Source organism: Salmo salar, chromosome ssa22 (genome assembly GCF_905237065.1).
Source record: "Salmo salar chromosome ssa22, Ssal_v3.1, whole genome shotgun sequence".
In the NCBI taxonomy this organism is placed as follows: domain Eukaryota; kingdom Metazoa; phylum Chordata; class Actinopteri; order Salmoniformes; family Salmonidae; genus Salmo; species Salmo salar.
In genome coordinates this window covers 48,937,930-48,962,737 of record NC_059463.1, presented here as the reverse complement: position 1 = coordinate 48,962,737, position 24,808 = coordinate 48,937,930, and the positions used below count along the sequence as shown (strand labels likewise).

General features: G+C 40.9%; 1 protein-coding gene across 1 annotated transcript; it reads left to right on the top strand.

The window, feature by feature from the left end:
• On the top strand, positions 1-24,280 carry helz2a (helicase with zinc finger 2a). The gene is made up of 20 exons (XM_014168091.2): positions 1-241; positions 2,093-2,693; positions 3,772-3,958; positions 6,916-7,023; positions 9,328-9,839; positions 9,969-10,622; positions 10,949-11,741; positions 11,847-11,922; positions 12,026-15,572; positions 15,674-15,756; positions 17,508-17,648; positions 17,739-17,900; positions 18,272-18,416; positions 18,629-18,745; positions 18,894-19,083; positions 19,177-19,311; positions 19,499-19,711; positions 19,803-19,959; positions 20,071-20,238; positions 23,698-24,280. Exons 2-20 carry the CDS (start codon positions 2,113-2,115, stop codon positions 23,862-23,864), a joined length of 8,136 nt encoding a protein of 2,711 aa, XP_014023566.2. The 5' UTR covers positions 1-241; positions 2,093-2,112; the 3' UTR covers positions 23,865-24,280.
• Positions 24,281-24,808: the final 528 nt, after the last annotated feature.

The window sequence follows — 24,808 nt, the reverse complement described above, 5'->3', positions numbered from 1 at the left end:
ATTTCAGCATAAAACGAAACTGTAATGTTGTTGCTGTTACTAGGGAGGGACCTAGTGGTTGTTGACATAAATACTGCAGCACTTCCTGAAGTGTTTCTAATCCAATACAAGACAATATTATATTCAGCCAAGAAGTGTGTCGGAACTGTAGCGTAACATGAGCTTATGAATAACTTCACAGACTTTATTTCAAGAGGACAACACATCATAGCCATGGTACATTTCACATTTTCCTAAAGAGGCAAGTATATTTTTATATTCCTGTTGTTGTTCATTATGTTGATAGTGGAAAGGTAAGTGGTTCATACGCATGAAGTAATATAGACAGATGGCCTTAATGATGTCTCTAACATGTTTTTTAATACTTCATTGAGATTGCGCTGCATTCTTGTGTCATACCACATCCAGCTGTAGATGCTGTCAGACAGTATACAAATGAATCAATTGGCAGTTAATGTTACTATTTTCTTGCTCTCTTAGTGCGACTTACAGTATACCTACAGAGATTTGAATTGGATACCTCAGGAGTCACAGAATGTTTTTTAATGAGATAGGGGGATACCTAGTCAGTTGTACAACTGAATGCATTCAACTGAAATGTGTCTTCTGCATTTAACCCAACCCCTCTGAATCAGAGAGGTGCAGATGGCTGCCTTAATCAACATCCACAGTGCCAGAACAACAGATTTTACCTTGTCAGCTCGGGGATTCGATCCAGCAACCGCCCAATGCACTAACCACACACCTGCAGTTCATAGCTATATTTGTATTGCTTAATGTTAATGTTGTCTGTACCATGCAATTGGTTAATTGAGACCAGTTAGTCTGTTGAATTGAGAATTGCTTTATAGGTATATTAATTAATAAAAAATGTATATATATATATACATATATATATATTTCTTAATGCTATATTTCTTAATGCTATATTTTGCTATTTAGAGGATATTGTTTTGAAGAAACTTTTATTGAGATCATTTGATCATTTTGGTGACAGGTGCAAAGCAAGGTCCAAGTTAAGCAGAGTAAACTTACATATATTGCTGGTTACAGCCAGTCTTATTTTACAGATACTATAACAATTAAAGGTGCAATATGCAGAAATCGCACCGCCATTTCTGGTTGCTAAAATTCTAATAGTTAGCCTAATTTCAGTTTATGTGACAAAACAGGCAATGTATAGTGTAGAGAATCATTCTACCATCTTAACCGCTGTGAAAAGTATTTTCAATAACCAAAAATATTGTATTTTCAGCTGTTTGAAGCTGGTGTACAAAACCGAAAGTAAAAGACACAAAACTAAAGAAAGGGATGCATAGAAATAGTGCACAATAGAACAGATCTGCCACTTTTTAGACTTGCTTTCAATGAGAATTACTTATCTATAAATAGCGCACATAGAACAGATCTACCACTTCTTAGACTTGCACTTTGGCAAAGGTTCAAGGCTACAAAACATAGTTTTCTGTTTCCAAAACAAAAATTGGTTATGAACAGTGTGTACTAAGGTCAAAAGTTTAATCTATGAGAAAATTAGCAGAATGTCGGCCGAGTTTCAGCTTGCTCCATTTTATCCTACTTCCGGCCACTGGTGGTGAGTGGAAGCCCCCACCGTATGCTTCAGATCTTTACCCCTTGTGACACATTTGAGTTTCCCCTTTTATCTGTTGGGAAACAGCTATGGAAACTCCTCCAACTTTATTTGCTATAATGTGCCTCTATGAAGGTAATATAAAGCTAAAGGCACTATTACCTTCTGTTTGCATGATAATTAAATGTACAGCTGGTGTTAGCCAAGTTAACTGGACCAGTATAAGGAATGTTGCTGGTTCACACTTCAAAGCAATTTTCTTAGAATTTTCACTATTTTTTGTATCACAATACTCAAATTGCTGTGATTAATTATTAATGTACTTATTACAAGAAAGGTTAAGACATAACTAAACTATCTCTTTAGTAAAAGATTAGATATGCATGATATCAAGGACGGAAGTGTCACACAACCATTTGCCTCTATCAATAATTCATTAATGGACTAAATTAATATTGATCTATGTGCAAAAACCTGTCATGCTTTGTCTTTTAATTTCAGACAAAACCTGGGATCACGCTATGACGACTAAAGAGAGAATTCAGCGCCAGTTCCCTGGCAAGTTCATGGAGCTCTGCAAAACTTGCTTCCATCACAGTCCACGGCGGATCTCCAATAAGGGCAACGACTCGAAGTGCAATTCCACACACAGGCACGTTTGGAAGGCAACTCTAGTTCTTCGTGACAACAAAAATACACTGTTGTATGAGGAAGTCAGGCCGCTGCCCCACTTGAACAGCCGCTCATGGCTGTACTGTAAATATGTTATGAATGGTGACCAATGCTCTCATGGCGCCCATCGATGCTGGTTTGCACACAGTAAGGTAGAGATGACCGTGTGGAATGCTGAGAGCCAGGAGGGGTTTGTTCGGGCTGAGCTGCTTCCGGCTGTACAGCCGGTGGTGGCAGCAGCTTCTCTGTCTCAGACCCAGCACTATTGCAAAGCCTGCAATCTATGGTTGTCATCATGGGGAGGTTTCCAGAACCACCTCAACACGTTCAATCACATCAAAAGGACCAACGAGTATAACAATGAGACAACGACTGAGTGGAAGTATCGAGACCCACCTCAAACCAACCAAACCTACAAATTGTGTGAAAGGTACAGTACATTACATCCAGTCAGTATCACACAACACATACACTGAGTATACCAAACATTAGGAACACCTCCCCACCTGCCCCCTTTTGCCCTCAGAACAGCCTCAATTCGTCGGGGAATGGACTCTACAAGGTGTCAAAAGCGTTCCACAGGGATGCTGGCCCATGTTGACTCCAGTGCTTCCCACAGTTTTGTAACCCTTATTTCTTGCTGTAGGTATTTAACCCTATCTCCACCGGAGGACTTGTGGGTTCAGCAGAACTTTTTTTAACATGGGTTATAACGGAAAAATATTGCTTGTGGTTTAATTTCTCCTGGACCAAGAGATACAGGCAAGCAGTCTCCTTCCCCCTCTCTCGACACTCGCAGGTGCTCCTATGAATACTATTGCTTTCAAAATAAAAATCTCCAGGGTACAAAATAACAGTGCCTCAATACATTTAGGCAAAATAAAAGTCATAACAAAAGTAAGGCTGGAGTTACATCAACATGGCTGGATGTCCTTTGGATGGTGGACCATTCTTGATACAGACAGGAAACTGTTAAGCGTGAAAAACCCAGCAGGGTTGCAGTTCTTGACACAAACCGGTGCACCTGGCACCTACTACCATACCCCGTTCAAAGGCGCTTAAATATTTATCTTGCCCATTCACCGTCTGAATGGCACACATACACAATCCATCTCTCAATTGTTTCAAGGCTTAAACATTCTTCTTTAACCCCTTCATCTACACTGTTTGAAGCTGATTTAACAATAAGGGATCATAACTTTGACCTGGATTCACCTGGTCAGTCTAAGTCATGGAAAGAGCAGGTATTCCTAATGTTTTGTATACTCAGTGCATATTCCACAGTAGGCCTATATAGCAAACAAATTAGTAAATAGATAGCACACTGAAAATCAGACAATGCTGTTTTTCAACACAATATAGAGTATGTCTCCTCTGACTAGATCACAGCCCAGCATAACTGTGCCAGTGATAAAATAAGTCTGATCCTATTCTTCAGACACTTATAGTTGGATATCTAATGTGATTCATATTTCTAAAACATTAAATGTAATGTAATTTATCCATAGGAGGGCCTCTACATGTGAGCTTGGGAGCAACTGTGTTGATGCTCACTCAGCGGAAGAACTACAGGAGTGGCGCACAAGAGACAAGACTGATCGGAAGACAGTTATTGCTGCTGAAGAGCAGGGTTTACTTTCATACCAGGACAATCTACTGAGAGAGAACAGGGATAGATTTAACAAAGCTATTATTGTAAGGCCATTTCTATTAAATATATATATTTACACTACCGTTTAAAAGTTTGGGTCACTTAGAAATGTCCTTGTTTTTCAAAGAAAATCAAAATAAATTGTCCATTAAAATAACATCAAATTGATGAGAAATACAGTGTACACATTCTTAATGTTGTAAAAGACTATTGTAGCTGGACTATTGTAGCTGATTTTTAATGGAATATCTACATAGGCGTACAGAGGCCCATTATCAGCAACCATCACTCCTGTGTTCCGATGGCACGTTGTGTTAGCTAATCCAAGTTTATAATTTTAAAAGGCTAATTGATCATTAGAAAACCCTTTTGCAATTATGTTAGCACAGCTGAAAACCTGTGTGCTGATTAAAGAGGCAATAAAACTGGCCTTCTTTAGACTAGTTGAGTATCTGGAGCATCAGCATTTGTGAGTTCGATTACAGGCTCAAAATGGCCAGAAACAAATAACTTTCTTCTGAAACTCATTAGTCTATTCTCGTTCTGAGAAATGAAGACTATTCCATGCGATAAATTGCCAAGAAATTGAAGATCTCATACAACGCTATGTACTACACCCTTCACAGAACAGCGCAAACTGCCTCTAACCAGAATAGAAAGAGGAGTGGGAGGCCCCGGTGCACAACTGAGCAAGCGGACAAGTACATTAGAGTGTCTAGTTTGAGAAACAGATGCCTCACAAGTCCTCAACTGGCAGCTTCATTAAATTTTACCCGCAAAACACCAATCTCAACGTCAACAGTGAAGAGGCGACTCATGACATGCCATTGGAACACAGGAGTGATGGTTGCTGATAATGGACCTCTGTACGCCTATGTAGAAATTCCATTCAAAATCAGCCGTTTCCAGCTACAATAGTCATTTATAACATTAACAATGTCTACACTGTATTACTGATCAATTTTACGTTATTTTAATGGACAAAAAAGGTGCTTTTCTTTTAAAAACAAGGACATTTCAAATTGACTCCAAACCTTTAAACGGGTAGTGTACATTGTTCCGATTATGATTTATGTGTATTTTATTTCTTTTTTTTAATCGTTTTTTGTTCATCCGACACTGTGATTGGTTGATACAATGGGGTGACAACACATTCAAGTGGGGAAGGACACAGCTTTGGATTGAAGTCATGATTTTTTCCTTGCACAACTGAACAGCTGTGACACAAATCATAGGAAAGTTATTAGAATCTTATCAACCTACCACATTCAATAAATGATCTAGCTAATGTTGTCAATAGCTAACACAAAGATAGGCCTACTATTGGTTAGCCAGTTTTTTATATTAGTAAAATAATCATTAGCTATCTCAACAAGTTAGCCTACAAGTTGTCAAATCAGATCTAGCCTACTCACCAGCCAGCTAGCTAGATTCAGTTGTTGAGAGATGTGCATTTGCAAGCACTAATTAGCGTTAGCCACATTAGGTACTTTTTTTTGTGAAACATAGCTACTATGAACTAACTTTCTAGACTAGGTATAAAAATGGGCCAACCAAGGGTACACATAGTCTCTGTCGGAAGAAAACCTTGTATCTCCAAACTTGAAATTGTTTTTGAAATTGGATAAAAATGAGCATACAAATTCGAAACTTCAGACACTTTTTTGAATACATTTTCTTTGTCCTAGAATCATGAAATGTGCAGGGTACATTGAGGGGAGGTACTGCTTTGTATCAACCAATCACAGTGTAGAACAGTCAAATAAAATACTGGGGGAGAGAAGGGTGTGTTTCATAGTTCTCATCCAATGTCTGTTCACTTGGGCATGGCCATTGAGTGAGCATAAGTTTACTTATTAAAATAATTCTCTCATTTAGAAGCTGAAATCACATTTCGTCTTCTCACAAATAGTTTCATATTTAAACATTTAAATTGCACAACAATTCCATGTGAATCTGATAACTAGAATGTGGAGACTTTCCAAGATACAATTTATGTCATCCTATCATCAGATATAATGTCCCAGACAACTGATCTGACATCATGTTCTTTAAGTACCAACGGACACTTTCTGGTTGAGAAAGTTGAGAAAGGGAAATATTGAGAGAGAAAGGGAAAGGTAAATATTGGTTGAGAACGGGAAATATTGTTCCATTCCCCAACCTTTTGATGTTACCATATTTTCTCCATGTTAACAAAGGGCTTTCCAAGAGTCCATTCTGTAGAATGGAGAGAAAAGGGGGAAAGGTATATATGGGGGGTCATAAACCTCATCCAACAGGGCAAAGTCATGACATACCATACCATGTTTTTTTTAAACTCATACAAAGGAAACAAGCACTCTTTACGCCCTGAACACACTTAAGAAGATAGAGGATAGAGATAGTTTTGTCGATGCTGAGAATGGAATGTATATATTTTTAAATAACATTCTTAGAACGTTCTTTGAACATTGCTAATGATTTCTTGTGGTTTTTATGGAAAGTTTTCTTAATGTTCTGAGAACATGACTAAATAGAACAATGAGGAAACCTGTAGAAAATATTGTGCTGAAGTATTGAAATTCCCACAGAAGAGCGTTGTTTCTTAACATTCTCTGAATAATTTGAGAACATGACTTTTAATACAACCATGAGGAAACGTTTTACGCAACAACAACAACAAAATGTTCTACATATACTCACAATCAACTTTACAATTGACATGCTATAAGACATGCATCTTGTGTGCCTGTAAAATACAAATTGATGTCCTATCAGAATTTTTTTGTTAAAGTGGAACAACCGAGCCTCTAATGGCTGTGGATATGTAACCCAATACCCCGGAGTCATTCCAGGTCAACTGATTTGAAGCATGGAAGGGATTTGGCCTAACAGAAGTTGATTTTTAAGCAAATTATCTTGATACAATAATTACATCAACACTGTATAAAATATTACAAGCTTTTTAACACAAAACTGAAACATTCTGTGCCATTGTGATTATACCTTCCATTTTCAGATGTCCGAGGCAGTGTCTGGTGTGAATATCAGCTGTGACAAGGACATGATGATTTCAGGTCAAAGAGAAAATGTGCCGCTGACATGGAAGTTCAGAATACAGTCGGAGGTAAGGCTAACATATCATTATTAACTTGTTGCACGTCAAAGAGTACTCCAAGCAAAGTGGCCACTTAGTGCTACAGTACAACAACAGTACACTGCAGTTATTCTGCAATTAGTGCGTCCAAAATACCACACTCGACTGCAGTTACTGCACTTTTACTGCATCTGGGTTTCTCAGTGTTGTCGTCCTCGTAGTTGCATTGCAACGCAAGAGATAGAAATCCATCCTATTTCACAGAAATGACTGTATGCAATGTCCAGTCAGCAGAAAAAGGTTTACATGATTCGTCATATCGTTCTGTTCGGAACTCTGACCCAGTTGTCATGTCAACACAACTGTCAGTGCTGTTGTAAACCATGACAAAAGATACATGGCTAAAGAATTATAGACACCATGGCTAGTCATGGTTCATGTACATAGTCAGTCAATAGATTTAATTTGAAAAGTGAACCCAGACCTTTCTCTGTCCAGTTTTAACTGACATTGTCCAACATCAACTGCACTAGCTAGCGAGCTTAGCTTGTCGCTAGCTTGATTAGCTAGCTAGCTTGATAAAACATGATTGGCAAACAGGCAACATTTTGGCTATCTAACTCAATTGTACAGCCAGCATTTTGTCTATATTGGTGCTGTTACAATTATCAAATGTTTGGATAAACAAATCATTTATGATACCATGATGTGATGTATGACAAGATTGGATGTTGCATGTAATTTCCATTGCGTTTGAATTGCTTCGTGTAGCAGCAAAGTTGCTTGAGCTGATGTCACTTGCAACTTCCATCTGCAACAGAAATTGTGTCCACATTGCTTAACCTGTTGGGTCTAGGGGGCAGCATTTGCACGTCTGGATAAAAAAAATGTACCCGATTTAATCTGGTTACTAATCCTACCCAGTAACTAGAATATGCATATACTTATTATATATGGATAGAAAACACTCTAAAGTTTCCAAAACTGTTTGAATGGTGTCTGTGAGTATAACAGAACTCATTTGGCAGGCAAAACCCTGAGACATTTTCTGACAGGAAGTGGATACCTGATGTGTTGTATTGACTTTAAACCTATCCCATTGAAAAACACAGGGGTTTAGGAATATTTTGGCACTTCCTATTGCTTCCACTAGATGTCACCAGCCTTTACAAAGTGTTTTGAGTCTTCTGGAGGGAGATCTGACCGAACAAGAGCCATGGAACGTTGATGTCCCATTAGACACCTGGCGCGCTAGTTCATGTTGGGTACCCTCGTTCCAATACGTTATAAAAGAGTATGCATTCGTCCACCTTGAATATTATTCATGTTCTGGTTAAAAAGGCCCTAATGATTTATGCTATACAACGTTTGACATGTTTGAACGAACGGAAATATATTTTTTCCCCTCGTTCATGACGAGAAGTCCGGCTGGCTTACATCATGTGCTAACGAGACGGAGATTTTTGGACATAAATGATGAGCTTTTTTGAACAAAACTACATTCGTTATGGACCTGTGATACCTGGAAGTGACATCTGATGAAGAGAATCAAAGGTAATGGATTATTTACATAGTATTTTCGATTTTAGATCTCCCCAACATGACGTCTAGTCTGTATCGCAACGCGTATTTTTCTGGGCGCAGTGCTCAGATTATTGCAAAGTGTGATTTCCCAGTAAGGTTATTTTTAAATCTGGCAAGTTGATTGCGTTCAAAAGATGTAAATCTATAATTCTTTAAATGACAATATAATATTTTACCAATGTTTTCTAATTTTAATTATTTAATTTGTGACGCTGACTTGACTGCCGGTTATTGGAGGGAAACGATTTCCTCAACATCAATGCCATAGTAAAACGCTGTTTTTGGATATAAATATGAACTTGATAGAACTAAAAATGCATGCATTGTCTAACATAATGTCCTAGGAGTGTCATCTGATGGAGATTGTAAAAGGTTAGTGCATCATTTTAGCTGGTTTTATGGTTTTGGTGACCCTGTCTTTGACTTGACAAAACATTACACACAACTCTTGTAAATGTACTGTCCTAACATACTCTAAATTTATGCTTTCGCCGTAAAACCTTTTTGAAATCGTAAAACGTGGTTAGATTAAGGAGATGTTTATCTTTCAAATGGTGTAACATAGTTGTATTTTTGAAAAATTTGAATTTTGACATTTATTTGGATTCAAATTTGCCGCTCTTGAAATGCACCTGCTGTTGATGGAGTGCACCACGGGTGGCACGCTAGCGTCCCACCTAGCCCCAAGAGGTTAACTCACAATATTGTAGTAGTGGCACCTAATGAATTGTGTCCAATGCTTTTTTACAGAGAACCCTTGCACATGTAGCATTACTGAAACAGGAACCTGGAGCCTCTTTCTCCCTGGATGAAAACAGTTCTGAGCCCCGCACTTACTCCACGGGTGAACCGTTCTGTAACTCAGACATGACCTATGACATCACCGTGTCCTTCAAGTCCAACAACCCGGGTCTTTACGAACAGTGGTTGGTGTTCGACTTTGACACAAGGCCAGTGCTCTTGCAGAAACTGAAGGTTAATGTTGGAAAAGAGCCTTCCATTCAGCTAGTGGCGCCACCAGAGGACGACATCCATCCATCTTTAAATCAAGAACGCTGGCATCAGGGGAACAGGGACATCATCCCATACATGGAGAAGACAGAGGCACAGGAAAAGCTGCTTAAGGAATACGAGCCTCAGATTTGTATGCCATATAAACCACTTGATGACCGCAATATGCCCATAAATCACCAGAACTACAAAGAGAGAATGCACAGCTTCCTGTACACAGAGGAGCAGGCAGAAGATCAGGTGGTTTCAAGGTAATGAGAGCAATTTTAGTATTTATTGAGTACTATATAGTGAAACAGCTACAATGGTAAATATACATGAGTTAAAATGGCAATCAACCTACCTACAGTAAATCTCTCCACATTCTATTACATTTTTAGACTCAACGTTCAAACAACCATCACTTTGTCGGTCACCCTAGAGGCCACTGTAGACGACCCTCTGTTTGGGATGAAGATAGCTCCTCTAGGGGAACTATTCTGTGCTGTCTCAGTTCCTTATAATCTCACCCCAGACATCCCAGAGGGTTTGATGCTGAGACGAAGCATCCAATCAGCTCTCATAGCACCAGTATCTTCAGATAATCAAAGTCACAAGGTCTACGAAGCCATCATCCTCAAAGACGCCACAAGTAAGAATAAAATGCACTTGAAGCTGTCTGAAAGATGCTGCTCTGACCTGAAGCTCCAAAAAACTGAAACATGTGAAATGGAAGTCCAGTTCCAGCTGAATCGTCTGAAGTTTTGTGAGATGCACCAAGCCATAGATCTCCTTCCAGACACAGAGAGAGTGCTACCAGACTTCAGTAACTGCATTGTCCCTGTGAGCAAAACACAGCAAAATTACAACCTCAATGCAAAGCAGCAAGCAGCTATGGAATTTATCATTGGAGACACTGATGGAGGAGGAAGTGTCTCACCACTCCTCATTTATGGACCGTTTGGAACTGGGAAAACCCTTACTCTCGCTACGGCAGCTAAAGAGCTGGTACGGCAGCCTCACACCAGAGTACTGATCTGCACACTTACAAACAGGTAGGAGACAGATGATTTTATGTAAATCGCTCTGGATAAGACCGAGTGCTAAATTACTCAAATATAAATGTAATGTAATTATAATATTGGTTATTCAATGGGTTGAATATGCACTATGTGGCCTCCGAATGTTCAATATATTTATAATCATAACAAGTATATGTAACTAGAGCCTGTAATAGTACAGTAGAAGTTATGAAAAGTAATAGAATTTTGTATAGTTGGAACATGCTATCCTTATTAAAACCTGGTGAATTATTATTGTTGGTACAAAAGTGTATTGTAAGTGAAGCCATAGAAGAGATTACACTCATTATTTTCTTCAGTTCTGCAGATTTGTATGTGAAGGGTCATTTCCATGAGTCTGTCAACTCTGGAGATCTTGAAATCAAACCTCTTAGAATAAAGGCAGAGGAATCATCGGTACAATCTACTGATGAGATCACCTTACAGTACTGTCATCGTTCCAAAAACGGACAATTCTTCTCCCTACCTGACAAAGATACAGTCGACTCCTGTAGGGTGGTCATAACAACTACTGCAATGGCAAGGCACTTACATGACCTGAAGCTTCCTGATGGCTACTTCACCCACATCCTGATTGACGAAGCGTCCCAGATGCTTGAATGTGAAGCTCTGATGGCCCTTGGTCTGGCTGGGCCAGTAACTCGAGTGGTTCTAGCTGGAGATCACATGCAGATGGGACCAAAGCTCTTTTCAGTGGACGATGACCAACGCTCCAATCATACCTTGCTGAACCGTCTGTTCCACTACTATCAAGCCCAGGAGAGTAGTGCAGCTTTGAAAAGCAGAATCATTTTCAAAGAGAACTATCGCTCCACCAAAGAGATAGTAGAATTTGTGTCCACTAACTTCTACGTTGGCAAGTCTGATGCCATCAAGGCTGTAGGTAATGTTCCAGCTCACCCGAACTGCCACCCCCTGAGGTTCCACCATGTCAGAGGAGAATCTCACTTGGACACCACATCCATGTCGTGGTTTAATCGTGAAGAGGTTGCATCCGTGGTTGAAGTAGTGCAAAATCTGCTCAGAGATTGGCCACCCACATGGGGAAATCAGGATCAAAGCTCAATTTGTGTCCTGTCTGAAGGATGCCAGGTAAATTGTCCTTTGAACATACCACCATTTTTATAATGTATTTCTTGAGCAAATGAACAATATTGTATTTTAAGCTTTACATGTCATAATTTTATTGGTTGATAGGTTTCACTGATTAGGAAAGAGCTTCGGAAAAAAAGACATGGCCAAGTAACTGTGGAAAATATAGCCAATGTTCAAGGTATATTTTTGACTGTAATTTTGACTTTCATATAACCTTTTCCTTGAACATAATAATGGGTTGTATACTTTAAAAACATTGACATATTTTCATTTCTTAACAGGAAAACAGTTCAGGGCAATTGTATTGACAGCCGTTCAAACCCGTGACAGCCTCCTTTCCTCTGACTCACTTTGTCATGAGTTTTTCAACGATGCTCGCGTACTGAACACGGTCATGACTAGGGCTCAATCCCAGGTTGTTGTAGTTGGAGATGCTGCTGCTCTCTGCTACTTTGGGAAAAGCTCAAGGATATGGAAAGCCTACATAGACCACTGCATCAGCAAAAACAGTGCAGATCCACAAACCCTTACTGAAGATTACTTGAAACAAGAAGTAAGAGAGATTTCAAAATTTGTCAAAGGGGATGAGGAGGACAACAGTGATAGTGACTCATCCATATCTGAGATACCCGACATAGATGACCCAATACTGAGGGAGCTTCTTGACGAGGGTAAAGATGTACGAGTCACTGTAACAGCTGACGGCCTGTTGGGTATCACCCAGGGGGAGCCAATTGTCAACCCAATAAATGGACTTGAGATGAACACAAGCCAAGACAGCTCCCCTTTGTACCTTCAGGCATTGATAAAGAGAGACCCGAGTATCTACAAACACTGTCACTTGAGTTTGGAGAGGTTTGACTCAGGCTATGCCATACCTCTTGAAGAGCCCTCCCTCCGCATTTCTATCAAAGGTAGAAAGAATATTGGTCGTTCTTTTCCTGGAGATCAGGTTGTTGTGGAGATCTTGGACAATGAGTGTCATCCCCCAAATGGGAAAGTGCTAGATGTGGTGAAGGTTGAAAATGCCTCCATGGTGTTTGTCTGTACCATTGATAACTTTGACAACCAGGTGATGACACCCATCAACAACTGCATCTCCAAAATATACACCCCATTTTGGAGGGACAAGCCAAACTACATTGCCGTGCGAAAACTGGAGGATCTGAGAGTTGAAGAGTTTGTGAAGATAAATGAGGAATCCAAAAGAAACAATCTCTTTGTTGTCAAAGTCTTGAAGTGGCGAGAGCAATTTCGATACCCTTTAGGAGTTGTCGTAAAAGTCCTTCCCAAAGTGGCATCTTTAGATAGTGGACTAGAAGTATTGGACATAGAGTATCAACTGACAAGGGCCACTTCTGTTGAGAAAGACCATGAAATTCTCAAGGAACTGAACACAGATACGCAAAATCGAAAGCATTATCAAGAATTCATAACATTTACAATTGACCCAGCACATTCCAAGGATCTTGATGATGCCATCAGTGTAAGAGATTTAGGTCAACACTACGAGATTGGAGTTCACATTGCTGATGTTGCAAGCCTTGTGACCAAGGACAGCCTATTGGACAAAAATGCACAACACAATGGAACTGCTTTTTATCCCCCTGGAAAGGAGCCTGTTTATATGTTCCCACTTTGTCTGAGCACCAAGTATTTCAGTCTACTCCCTGGATGTGAACGAAATGCCATATCATTGATGGTGAAAATTGACAAGAAAACAGACCGCATCAAGACAAGTAAGTTTAGCCTATCTAAAATAAAGTCTGATAGAAAGTTGTCATATGAGGAAGCTGAAAACATCATCCAAAACTCTGATGTTATTGACCAACGATATGACACTTTAGAGGGCTGCCTCGCCAAAGCATGTCACTTTTCTGAGGTTCACAGAAAGGACAGGAAACAGGAAGACTGGCACTATAAGTCCCCTGATGATGATGTAATCGTTGGTAGAAGACGGTCTCATAAGATGGTGGAAGAGCTCATGGTTATGTTTAACCACGCTGTCACTGAACTGTTGCTCAAAGATGCAAAGACAGTCAGCTGCACCCCAGTCAGATGCCAAGACAAGCCAAACCCAGAGAAGCTTTGTCAACTAAAAGATAAATACAGTTCTCTGATTCCCCTGTCCATTCATTTCTGTCACTGCATTGATCAGATTGGTAACGTTGATGATAACCAGAGGGATGCGGTTTCTAAACCTTACCCAGGTGTGTCCAATCAGATGCTTGCAACGAGAACAGAGAATAAAGACCATCATGGTCAAGTTGTCCAGCCATCTGAGACATTCTCTCTATTAACATCCATTGTGAGGAGTCTTGAGTCAGCATTTCAAGACAAGGATATCCCTAGAATTGTGGACCTGATAGCAACTGATGACATTCATCCCCAGCTACTGCCTTTGATCATTGAACTCAGGAAGACGATCCATAGAGCATATGTTCTACGCTCTAACTCAACATACCTATCTAGAGTTGGCCACTATGACCTTCAGCTTGAAAGCTACACTTGGGCTTCCTCGCCCATTCGTCGGTACGTGGACATTATTGTTCAGAGGCTCCTGCACTCAGTTCTTGAAAACAAAGCAGTCAGGTACACGTCTTTGGAAATTGACCAGTCCTGTCTGAGTTTTTCGAGAAAATCTGAAAAGCAAAAAATGTATGAGAGGAAAGCTCATTGCTTGAGTTTTGCATCGCAGCTGAACAATCAAAGTGCACAGAAGATAGCCTTTGTCATTGATGCCTCCCCAGCTGGAAACAGTTTAACGGTGTATTTTCCGTTTAATCGATCCTCAATGCCAGAAAATATCCTTATCATGTATAGGGATCTGCAGTTGACAGACCAACCAGAGTTCAATGAACATAACAACCATGTGGTTCTGAAATGGAAGAGAAGAGTATACTCCTTCACAAATGAGAACATCCACGCTGAACTGCAACAACAGTCACCTCATCCATTTGTGACATCAGTGCCAACAGACTTGTGGAAAGGGATGCTGTCAGCTCTGAAGGAGGAGAACTTGGACATCGTGTTCCAATCCCTACAGACCATTAGCTCAAGTGTCAATGATAACCAACAGGTCTGCTCAGGTCTGCTCCAATATACACCAACGACGGCCAGAACCAATCCAAATCCAGGTCATTACATTGAATTGCCATTGAGGGTAAAGTCTGGTGAAACGCTGAAGGTGCAACTGGGCACTGACACACAGCGGGGATTATTAGTACCTGTGGTTCAGATGCTGGTTGTATGTAACAAGTTTGAGATTTGCTTGGAGCACTCAAAAGACCCAACTCTGTGTTTCTCCAAGTATGCACTCCATTCATCGAAGAAAACATACACCACTTACCAGGAGTATCAGAAGATATGGAAACCATTGTGTGAGATGGAGTCAGCCTCCAACGCTGTAACAGAAAATGACAGCATTGTCCTTGAAGATGTGTCTTTGACATGGAAACAGATACAGAAGGAGAGTCAACTCGGTGGATTCTTCCAGTTGTCACTTGAGAAGATGAAACAGTGGGCCATTGAGTATGGTCTCAAACACAGCTTTCTGTGTATCCGCATGAGGTACCAAAATCGAGTGGATTTGTCAAACAATGGCGCTGATGATGATCAGCATGTGGACCTCAGCAATATCCCATCTCTCATTTGGGTTGCTCATGGAATAACCACTGGGGTCACTGATGAGGATGAAGCTAAAAACCTCTCCTATGTCCAGATAGACTTCCGGATTAATCACATGTCCATTGCCAAGATTCCAGAGAGGGTCTTCGGGAAAGATACAAGATTCACAGTAGAATTAATTCCAAAGCTGTTACCTGATGTGTAAGTATTTGGACTATTTAATATTCAAATACAAATGTGTTTTGTAGTGTCGAAAGAAGATAAAATGTGAAATTAAATGAATGATTCTGTGTTATGTTCAGGCGTAAAGAGGCTGCCATTGACAACCTCACTCAGGCTAACGAACTTGTGAAGAACATTTCTCTTGGCAAGAGGACAAACTCTGGTAGATACACCTACAGTGCCTTGCAAAAGTATTCATCCCCCTTGGCGTTTTTCCAATTTTGTTGTATTACAACCTGTAATTGAAATAGATTTTTATTTGGATTTCATGCAATGGACATATACAAAATAGTCCAAATTGGTGAAGTGAAATGAAAAATATAAATCGTTAAAAAAAATAAACAACAGAAAAGTTGTGTGTGCATATGTAGTCACCCCCTTTGCTATGAAGCCCCTAAATAAGATCTGGTGCAACCAATTACCTTCCGAAGTCACATAATTTGTTCAATAAAGTCCACCTGTGTGCAATCTAAGTGTCACATGATCTGTCACATGATCTCAGTATATATACATATGTTCTGAAAGGCCCCAGAGTCTGCAACACCACTAAGCAAGGGGCACCACCAAGCAATCGACACCATGAAGACCAAGGAGCTCTCCAAACAGGTCAGGGAGAAAGTTGTGGAGAAGTACAGATCAGGGTTGGGTTATAAAAAAATATCAGAAACTTTGAACATCCCGCGGAGTACCATTAAATACATTATTAAAAAAGGGAAAGAATATGACACCGCAATAAACCTGCCAAGAGAGGGCCGCCCACCAAAACTCACGGACCAGGCAAGGAGGGCATTAATCAGAGAGGCAACAAAGAGACCAAAGATAACCCTGAAGGAGCTGCAAAGCTCCACAGTGGAGATTGGAGTATCTGTCCATAAGACCACTTTAAGCCAGGCATGTGGGGACTCCCCAAACATATGGAAGAAGGTACTCTAGTCAGATGAGACTAAAATGTAGCTTTTTGGCCATCAAGGAAAACGCTATGTCTGGTGCAAACCCAACACCTCTCATCACCCCGAGAATATCATCCCCACAGTGAAGCATGGTGGTGGCAGCATCATGCTGTGGGGATTTTTCATCGGCAGGGACTGGGAAACTGGTCAGAATTGAAGGAATGATGGATGGTGCTAAATACAGGGAAATTCGTGAGGGAAACCTGTTTCAGTCTTCCAGAGATTTGAGACTGGGACGGAGGTTCACCTTCCAGCAGAACAATGACCCTAAGCATACTGCTAAAGCAACACTCGAGTGGTTTAAGGGGAAATATTTAAATGTCTTGGAATGGCCTAGTCAAGGCACAGACCTCAATCCAGTTGAGAATCTGTGGTATGACTTAAAGATTGCTGTACACCAGCGGAACCCATCCAACTTGAAAGAGCTGGAGCAGTTTTGCCTTGAAGAATGGGCAAAAATCCCAGTGGCTAGATGTGCCAAGCTTATAGAGACACCCCAAGAGACTTGCAGCTGTAATTGCTGCAAAAGTTGGCTCTATAAAGTGGGGGGGTGAATAGTTATGTACGCTCAAGTTTTCTGTTTTTTTGTCTTATTTTTTGTTTGTTTCTCAAGAAAAAATATTTTGCATCTTCAAAGTAGTATATGTTGTGTAAATCAAATGATACAATCCCCCAAAAAATCTATTTTTAATTCCAGGTTGTAAGGCAACAAAATAGGAAAAATGCCAAGGGGGTGAATTCTTTCGCAAGCCACTGTAACACATTTTATTTCAGAACACAACACTAGACAAGCCACCATCTACAGTATACCAGTAAATTAGTTTTAAGCGCAAATTCACTCTCTGTTGAATTTTTACACATTTTAGTTTTAACTTTGACAAATAAATTCATGGTAAATTCATGTCTCATGTCTGTTGGTAATAAGTGAGGTTGTGAGGACGTTATGTGGTAATGTTTTACACAGCACCTGTAACTAAAGAGCTGAGACCTGCCAGGTTTGATATCAAAGTTCATTCCTCCAAGTTTCCTGATCTGAATATCAGTCAAACCAGAGCTATTAAAGAGGCCCTCGACAACCGATTCACTCTCATTCAGGGGCCACCAGGTAAGCACTTTGATGTTTTACAAAGCCTATATTACCTTTCTCCTCATGCAGTTCAGTTAGAATCTTAATACATTCTAATCCTTTTCTTAGGCACTGGGAAGACGGTGGTTGGAGTCCACCTTGTTTATTGGTTCTTTCTGCAAAACCAAAAAGACCCAAACCACCTAAGGCCTAAAGCTGTTGGTGGGTCTTCAAAGAGGAAGTGCATTCTATATTGCGGACCCTCTAATAAATCGGTGGACGTTGTAGCTGGTAAGAATCCCCCACCCTTCTTCTTATCCTTAAATGATGTTATGTATGCCTGCCTGCTATTTCAATGTGGGCCTGTGTCGCTGTCTCTTTTTGTGAGGTCTCATTGAGTCAGATACATCTGCAGTCAGATTACCATACCACTGTCACAGCACCAGTACTTAACTTTGGCAGGTGCTTACTGGAACTGACTACCGGCACCTCAAAATGTTTTGAGTTCCTGCACCTCCTATAGAATATTAGCTCAGAAGTATTGAGGAGTTCCTGCACCTAAATATAAACAGTACCGACACCCAAAATGAGTAGCGGCATCTATTTCAGTATAAGTCAAGCACTGCATAGCACTAAAACTTGTCTCATCATATTTGTCAAAGGTCAACTTCTGAAACTCCGGAAGGTGTTGAAGCCACTTCGTGTTTACAGTGAGCAGATGGAGATGTTGGAGTTTCCCTACCCTGGCAGCAACCTGAAGCTGTCACGCAGGTCAATCAGGGAAGAGAGACCCAAGAGAGAGCTCAGGTCAGCTAACTTTTATCTAAGTGCAGAGAAAGAACTGTCAGTGTTTATTTTGGTTGTGCCAAGGAAATCGGGACTAGAATGACATTTGAGGCTTTATATTTGCATTGCACAACTATTTGTTTTAACACTGATCATTACTTGGAATAAACGATTATGACTTGATGTCTGCATATGCATGTGTAAAGTATGGTTTGCTTTTTTATTGTTTTCAGTTCCATCACATTGCATCATCTTATTCGGATGCCTGAGAACCCATTCTCCAATGAAATTATTTATTTTGATGCAAGAATTCAAAGGGGAGAGGATCTCACAGACAAGGAGATTGAGAGGTAACTTACTTTCATGTAAATAAATAACCACATAGTATTCTATTTGAAGAGAAAACGTTTACCTAATTCATGTATAATTATGAAATACTTTTAATGATTTTTCAATCAATTTGGTGTCTTATTTTCCCATATACCTTTTAACTTTAAGCTACAAAGTCCTCCTAAGTCAAGCTCGGAATCATGAGTTGATGAGGCATGATGTCATTCTCTGCACTTGTACTGCGGCGTCAAATCCCAACTTCTACAAGCTGGATTTGAAACAGATTATCATTGATGAGTGTGCCATGGCAACTGAGCCTGAAGCCTTCATCCCCCTTGTGACCCATAAACCTGAACAGGTAATTGATAATCAATTGCTAATTCGTTTCTCAATTTGCAAGCAGGGAAAGGTTATATATAACCTATTTTATGATTATGTATTCTCCTTTCAGATTGTTTTACTCGGCGATCACAAGCAATTGCAGCCCATCACGCACAGTGATCTTTCAGCAAGGTTGGGTATGAGGAAATCTCTGTTTGAGCGTTACATGGAAAAGGCGTTGATGCTGGATACGCAGTACAGAATGGTATGAAGCATGGATTGGTTTGGGAAATATTTCCATGTTCTATTGTAGAAGTTGTGTGGTTTGATTCTTCTCTAACATTCCACATCTGATTAGAAACTTGCACAAACATTCTCTATTGTCTTTGTTATCATTTGCATTTTGTTCATATAGAACTAGGGAAGCACTCACTGCAATTCTGTCTTTTCAGCATGAGCGCATTTGTGAGTTTCCTTCAAAGGAGTTCTACAACGGTATTCTCAAGACTGGAGCAACTCCGAAAGACAGTGTCCTGCTCGCTCAGTCTCATCATCTGACGCCCATCCTTTTTGGACACGTTTCCGGAAAAGAGATCAGTCTTGTGGTCTCCACCGAACGGGGGAATGAGAACTCAAAGGCCAACTCGGCAGAGGCTGAGGAATCGGTGAGCAGCCACCACCAAGCAATGTTTGGAAACACTGTCAATGCATAATTCTGTTGTAACAGGGACACATAAACATTTTGTTTTTTGTCAGGTTCGCATCGCCTCTCTGTTGATCAAACATGCTGGGGTGGCGGCTAGCGACATAGCTATTCTGACGCCATACAATGCCCAGGTAGCCAAGGTAAACGAAACCCTGTTAATGAAGCATATCCAGAACGTCAACGTGAATACCATCACAAAGAGTCAAGGTACAGTTATTTTGTCCATGAGGCACAAAGTTACAGTATATAAAAAATACAATATATAGAAAGGGAAGGAAAACTGAACTCCAGCTGAGTGTTTATACTTTTTTTCTACAGGAAGTGAATGGCGTTATGTCATCTTGTCTACTGTGCGCTCTTGTCCCAAGTCGGAAATTGACACAGAGCCTACCAAAGCATGGCTCACCAAGAAGCTTGGTTTTGTCATGGACCCAAACCAAGTCAATGTGGGCATCACTCGGGCTCAGGAGGGACTGTGCATTATTGGTAAGAAACTGTTCCAGGTGGTATTATATGGCCAATGTCTCTCTGCTCACCTTGTTGACTCATATCAGGCACCTCTGTAGCACACAAAGAGACAATATCCCAGACAGATTTAGCTTAGTCGTGCACTAAAAATAATTTTAATGAATAAACTCTTTTGAACATGCTATTCGGTCCATGACTAGCTTTGATCTGTTGCCAGGAAACCGGCCCTTAGAGTCTAAATTAAGGAAATAGTGTGCACTGAAAATGTTAAATGTGCAACCAAAGCATGTTAAATGTGCAACCAGAGCATGTTAAATGTGCAACCAGAGCATGTTAAATGTGCAACCAGAGAGAAAAAACTTTACTCCACACACAGAGACTCGTGCAAAGCTCTCCCTCGCACTCCATTTGGCAAATCTGACCATAATTCGATGCTCCCGAGTCCTGCTTACAAGGAAAAATTTAAGCAGGAAGCACCAGTGACTCGGTCTATAAAAAAGTGGCCAGATGAAGCAGATGCTAAACTACAGGACTGCTTTGCTATCACAGACTGGAACATGTTCTGGGATTCTTCCGACGGCATTGAGGAGTATACCACATCAGGCACTGGCTTCATCAATAAGTGCATCGATGACGTTGTCCCTACAGTGACTGTATGTACATACCCCAACCAGAAGCCATGGATTACAGGCAACATTCGCACTGAGCTAAAGGGTAGAGCTTCCGCTTTCAAGGAGTGGGACTCTAACCCGGAAGCTTATAAGAAGTCCTGCTATGCCCTCCGACAAACCATCAAACAGGCAAAGCGTCAATACAGGACTAAAACGCCGGAGCAGAAGGCAGACGTTTTAGGTGCCCCCAACCGATTGTGTTTTTTTGTTTGTTTATGTGCGTTGTTTGTAACTTATTTTTTTACTCATTTTGTACATAATGTTGCTCCTACCGTCTCTTATGACCTAAAATAACTTCTAGACATCAGGACTGCGATTACTAACCACGGACTAGCAGAATCCTTTTTCTTCTTTCACAACTGTGACGAGTCAAAGGCAGAGGATATACAGCTCCGAGCCCCGTCATCTGCATGAAGAGGAGGTGGAGAAAGATAGACCAGAGAGCGGGCTGCCTGCTGAGAATTCGAAGGCGGTCGTATAAACCCCCACTTCCCTCAATTCTGCTAGCAAATGTGAAATCTATGGACAATAAAATCGCAGAGTTACACGGAAGATTAAACTACCTACAGGACATTAAAAACTGGAACATCTTATGCTTCACGGAGTCGTGGCTGAAAGACTAAAGCCATGGATTACTGGCAGCATCCGCACTGAGCTAAAGGCTAGAACTGCAGCTTTCAAGGAGCGGGACTCTAACCCAGAAGCTTATAAGAAATCCTGATATGCCCTCTGATGAACCATCAAACAGGGAAAGCATCAATACAGGACTAAGATCGAGTCGTACTACACCGGCTCTGATGCTTGTCGGATGTGGTAGGGCTTGCAAACCATTACAGACTACAAATGGAAGCACAGCCGAGAGCTGCCCAGTGACATGAGCCTACCAGACAAGTTAAACTACTTCTATGCTCGCTTCGTGGCAAATAACACTGAAACATGCATGAGAGCACCAGCTGTACTGGAAGACTGTGTGATCACGCTCTCCGAAGCCGATGTGAGTAAGACCTATAGACAGGTCAACATTCACAAGGCCGCAGGGCTAGACAGATTACCAGGACGTGTACTGCGAGCATGCACTGACCAACTAGCAAGTGTCTTCACTGACATTTTCAACCTCTCCCTGTTTGAGTCTGTAATATCAACATGTTTTAAGTAGACCACCATAGTGCCTGTGCCCAAGAACACTAAGGTAACCTGCCTAAATGTCAACCGACCTGTAGCACTCACGTCTGTAGCCATGAAGTGCTTTGAAAGGCTGGTCATTGCTCACATCAACATCATCATCCCAGAAACCCTAGACCCACTCCAATTTGCATACCACCCCAACAGATCCACAGATGATGCAGTCTCTATTGCACTCCACACTGCCCTTTTCCACCTGGACAAAAGGAACACCTATGTAAGAATGCTATTCATTGACTACAGCTCAGCGTTCAACACCATAGTGCCCTCAAAACTCATTAATACGCTAAGGTCCCTGGGACTAAACACCTCCCTCTGCAACTGGATCCTGGACTTCCTGACGGAACGCCCCCCAATTGGTAAGGGTAGGTAACAACACATCCAACATGCTGATCCTCAACACAGGGGCCCTTCAGGGGTGCGTGCTCAGTCCCCTCCTATACTCCCTTTTCACTCATGACTGCACGACTCCAACACCATCATTACATTTGCCGATGACACAACAGTGGTAGGCCTGATCACCGACAACAATGAGACAGCCTATAGGGAGGAGGTCAGAGACCTGGCCGTGTGGTGACAGGACCACAACCTCTCCCTCAACGTGATCAAGACAAAGGAGATGATTGTGGCCTACAGGAAAAAGGAGGACCAAGCACACCCCCATTCTCATCGACGGGGCTGTAGTGAAGCAGGTTGAGAGCTTCAAGTTCCTTGGTGTCCACATCACCAACAAACTACATGGTCCAAGCACACCAAGACAGTCGGGAAGTGGGCACGACAAAACCTATTCCCCCTCAGGACACTGAAAAGATTTGTCATGGGTCCTCAGATCCTTAAAAGTTTCTACAGCTGCACCATCGAGAGCATCCTGACTGGTTGCATCACTGCCTGGTATGGCAACTGCTCGACCGCAAGGCAATACAGAGGGTAGTGCGAACGGCCCAGTACATCACCGGGGCCAAGCTCTCTGCCATCCAGGACCTCTATACCAGGCGGCGTCAGAGGAAGGCCCTAAAAATGGTCAAAGACTCCAGCCACCCAAGTCATAGACTGTTCTGTCTGCTACCGCACGGCAAGCGGTACCGGAGCGCCAAGTCTAGGTCCAAGAGGCTTCTAAACAGCTTCTACCCCCAAGCCATAAGACTCCTGAACATCTAGTCAAATGGTTACCCAGACTATTTGCATTGCCCCCCCATTCTGTTATTATCTTTGCATTGTCACTTTAATAACTCTACCTACATGTACATATTACCTCAATTACCTCGACACCGGTGCCCCCGCACATTGACTCTGTACCGGTACCGCCTGTATATAGCCTCGCTATTGTTATTTTATTGATGCTCTTTAATTATTTGTTACTTTTATCTCTTTTTGGGGGGGGTATTTTCTTAAAACTGCATTGTTGGTTAAGGGCTTGTAAGTAAGCATTTCACTGTAAGGTTGTTGTATTCGGCGCATGTGACAAATAAAATAGGATTTTAAGTGAATTAACAATCCTCCATGTCTATTGTTAGATTCTAATTCTGTTACATTGTTTTGTACACTTGAATTAAGAAGACTGTAGAACGGGTCTGGCGTTAACATGCAAATTGGCGGTTTAAATTTGCTCTTTGTTTCCTTTCAGGAAACCAAGAGTTGCTGAGGTGCAGTTCACTGTGGAAGAGGCTGTTGGTTCATTACCAGCAATGTGGCTGTGTGGTGGATCCTGCTAAAGACATTCAAGTTCAAAACCCACACGTCAAAACCAAATCAAAGTACAAAAGAGCCTCAAAGTTTCAAAACAGAAAATGAAAATGCTAGAGATTCTGCAGTACCCAAAATTGACTGCTGGGGATAATTTAGAAAATTGAGATATGCATTGCTATGGCACCGCTTGAAATCTTGATCTTTAACGCTTCTGAGAAAGTGAAGACTTTTGCACTACTGACGAGAGCCAATTCATTTTTTACAAATGAACATAATATGGACTGTTCTACAATGTTATTGTAATGATATTTCAGAACTATGTATAAAAGAAAAGCAACAGTCATTGCACTGGTAATACAAGATATTTAATATATATTTCTACATGTTTGTTGCTAACCTTGACATTTTACACATGCTTTTTAAGTGTCAGACGTGCTTTATACTCAGTCAGATGTTTTATATGTTTTATAATGATTGTGAAATGTTTTAATCATTGTATATTAAACTAGCCATACTATGTATTTACTGTATATGTCACTTCATTATTTACTACTAGAGGGAGCTAAGACCTCAATTTGTGTTTTGACCATCAGCACACTATATTTTCACCATATCACCCTGACCCATTATTCATAAGTATACTGCATGTGTGGATGGGAATAAATGGGAGTTAAACTGTAACCTCACTGACGCTCAATTTGATAGAGGCCATGATTCAACTACAGTGATGTAGATCTTGTAGGGATAGTTGGAGATTTATACTATATATATAATACATTCTTCTATCACATATTTGATTTGTAGTAGTTAAAGTCAAGCCATGATTAATTTAATAATACACAGAAAGTAATACCTTTTATTGCAATACTAATTACCAACACCATATACTGTCTGGGTCAACCAACAAGAGCCAAGGCAAGTAGAAAATCATGTCCCATTTATTATCTGTTAACTATCCCTTTAAGACTGTAGGCTACTTGTATGTGAAGGTATAAGTGTTCTGTTAAGAGGTCTGAAGATTTTTGGCACAGGTGGTAGTGCACTCCCCT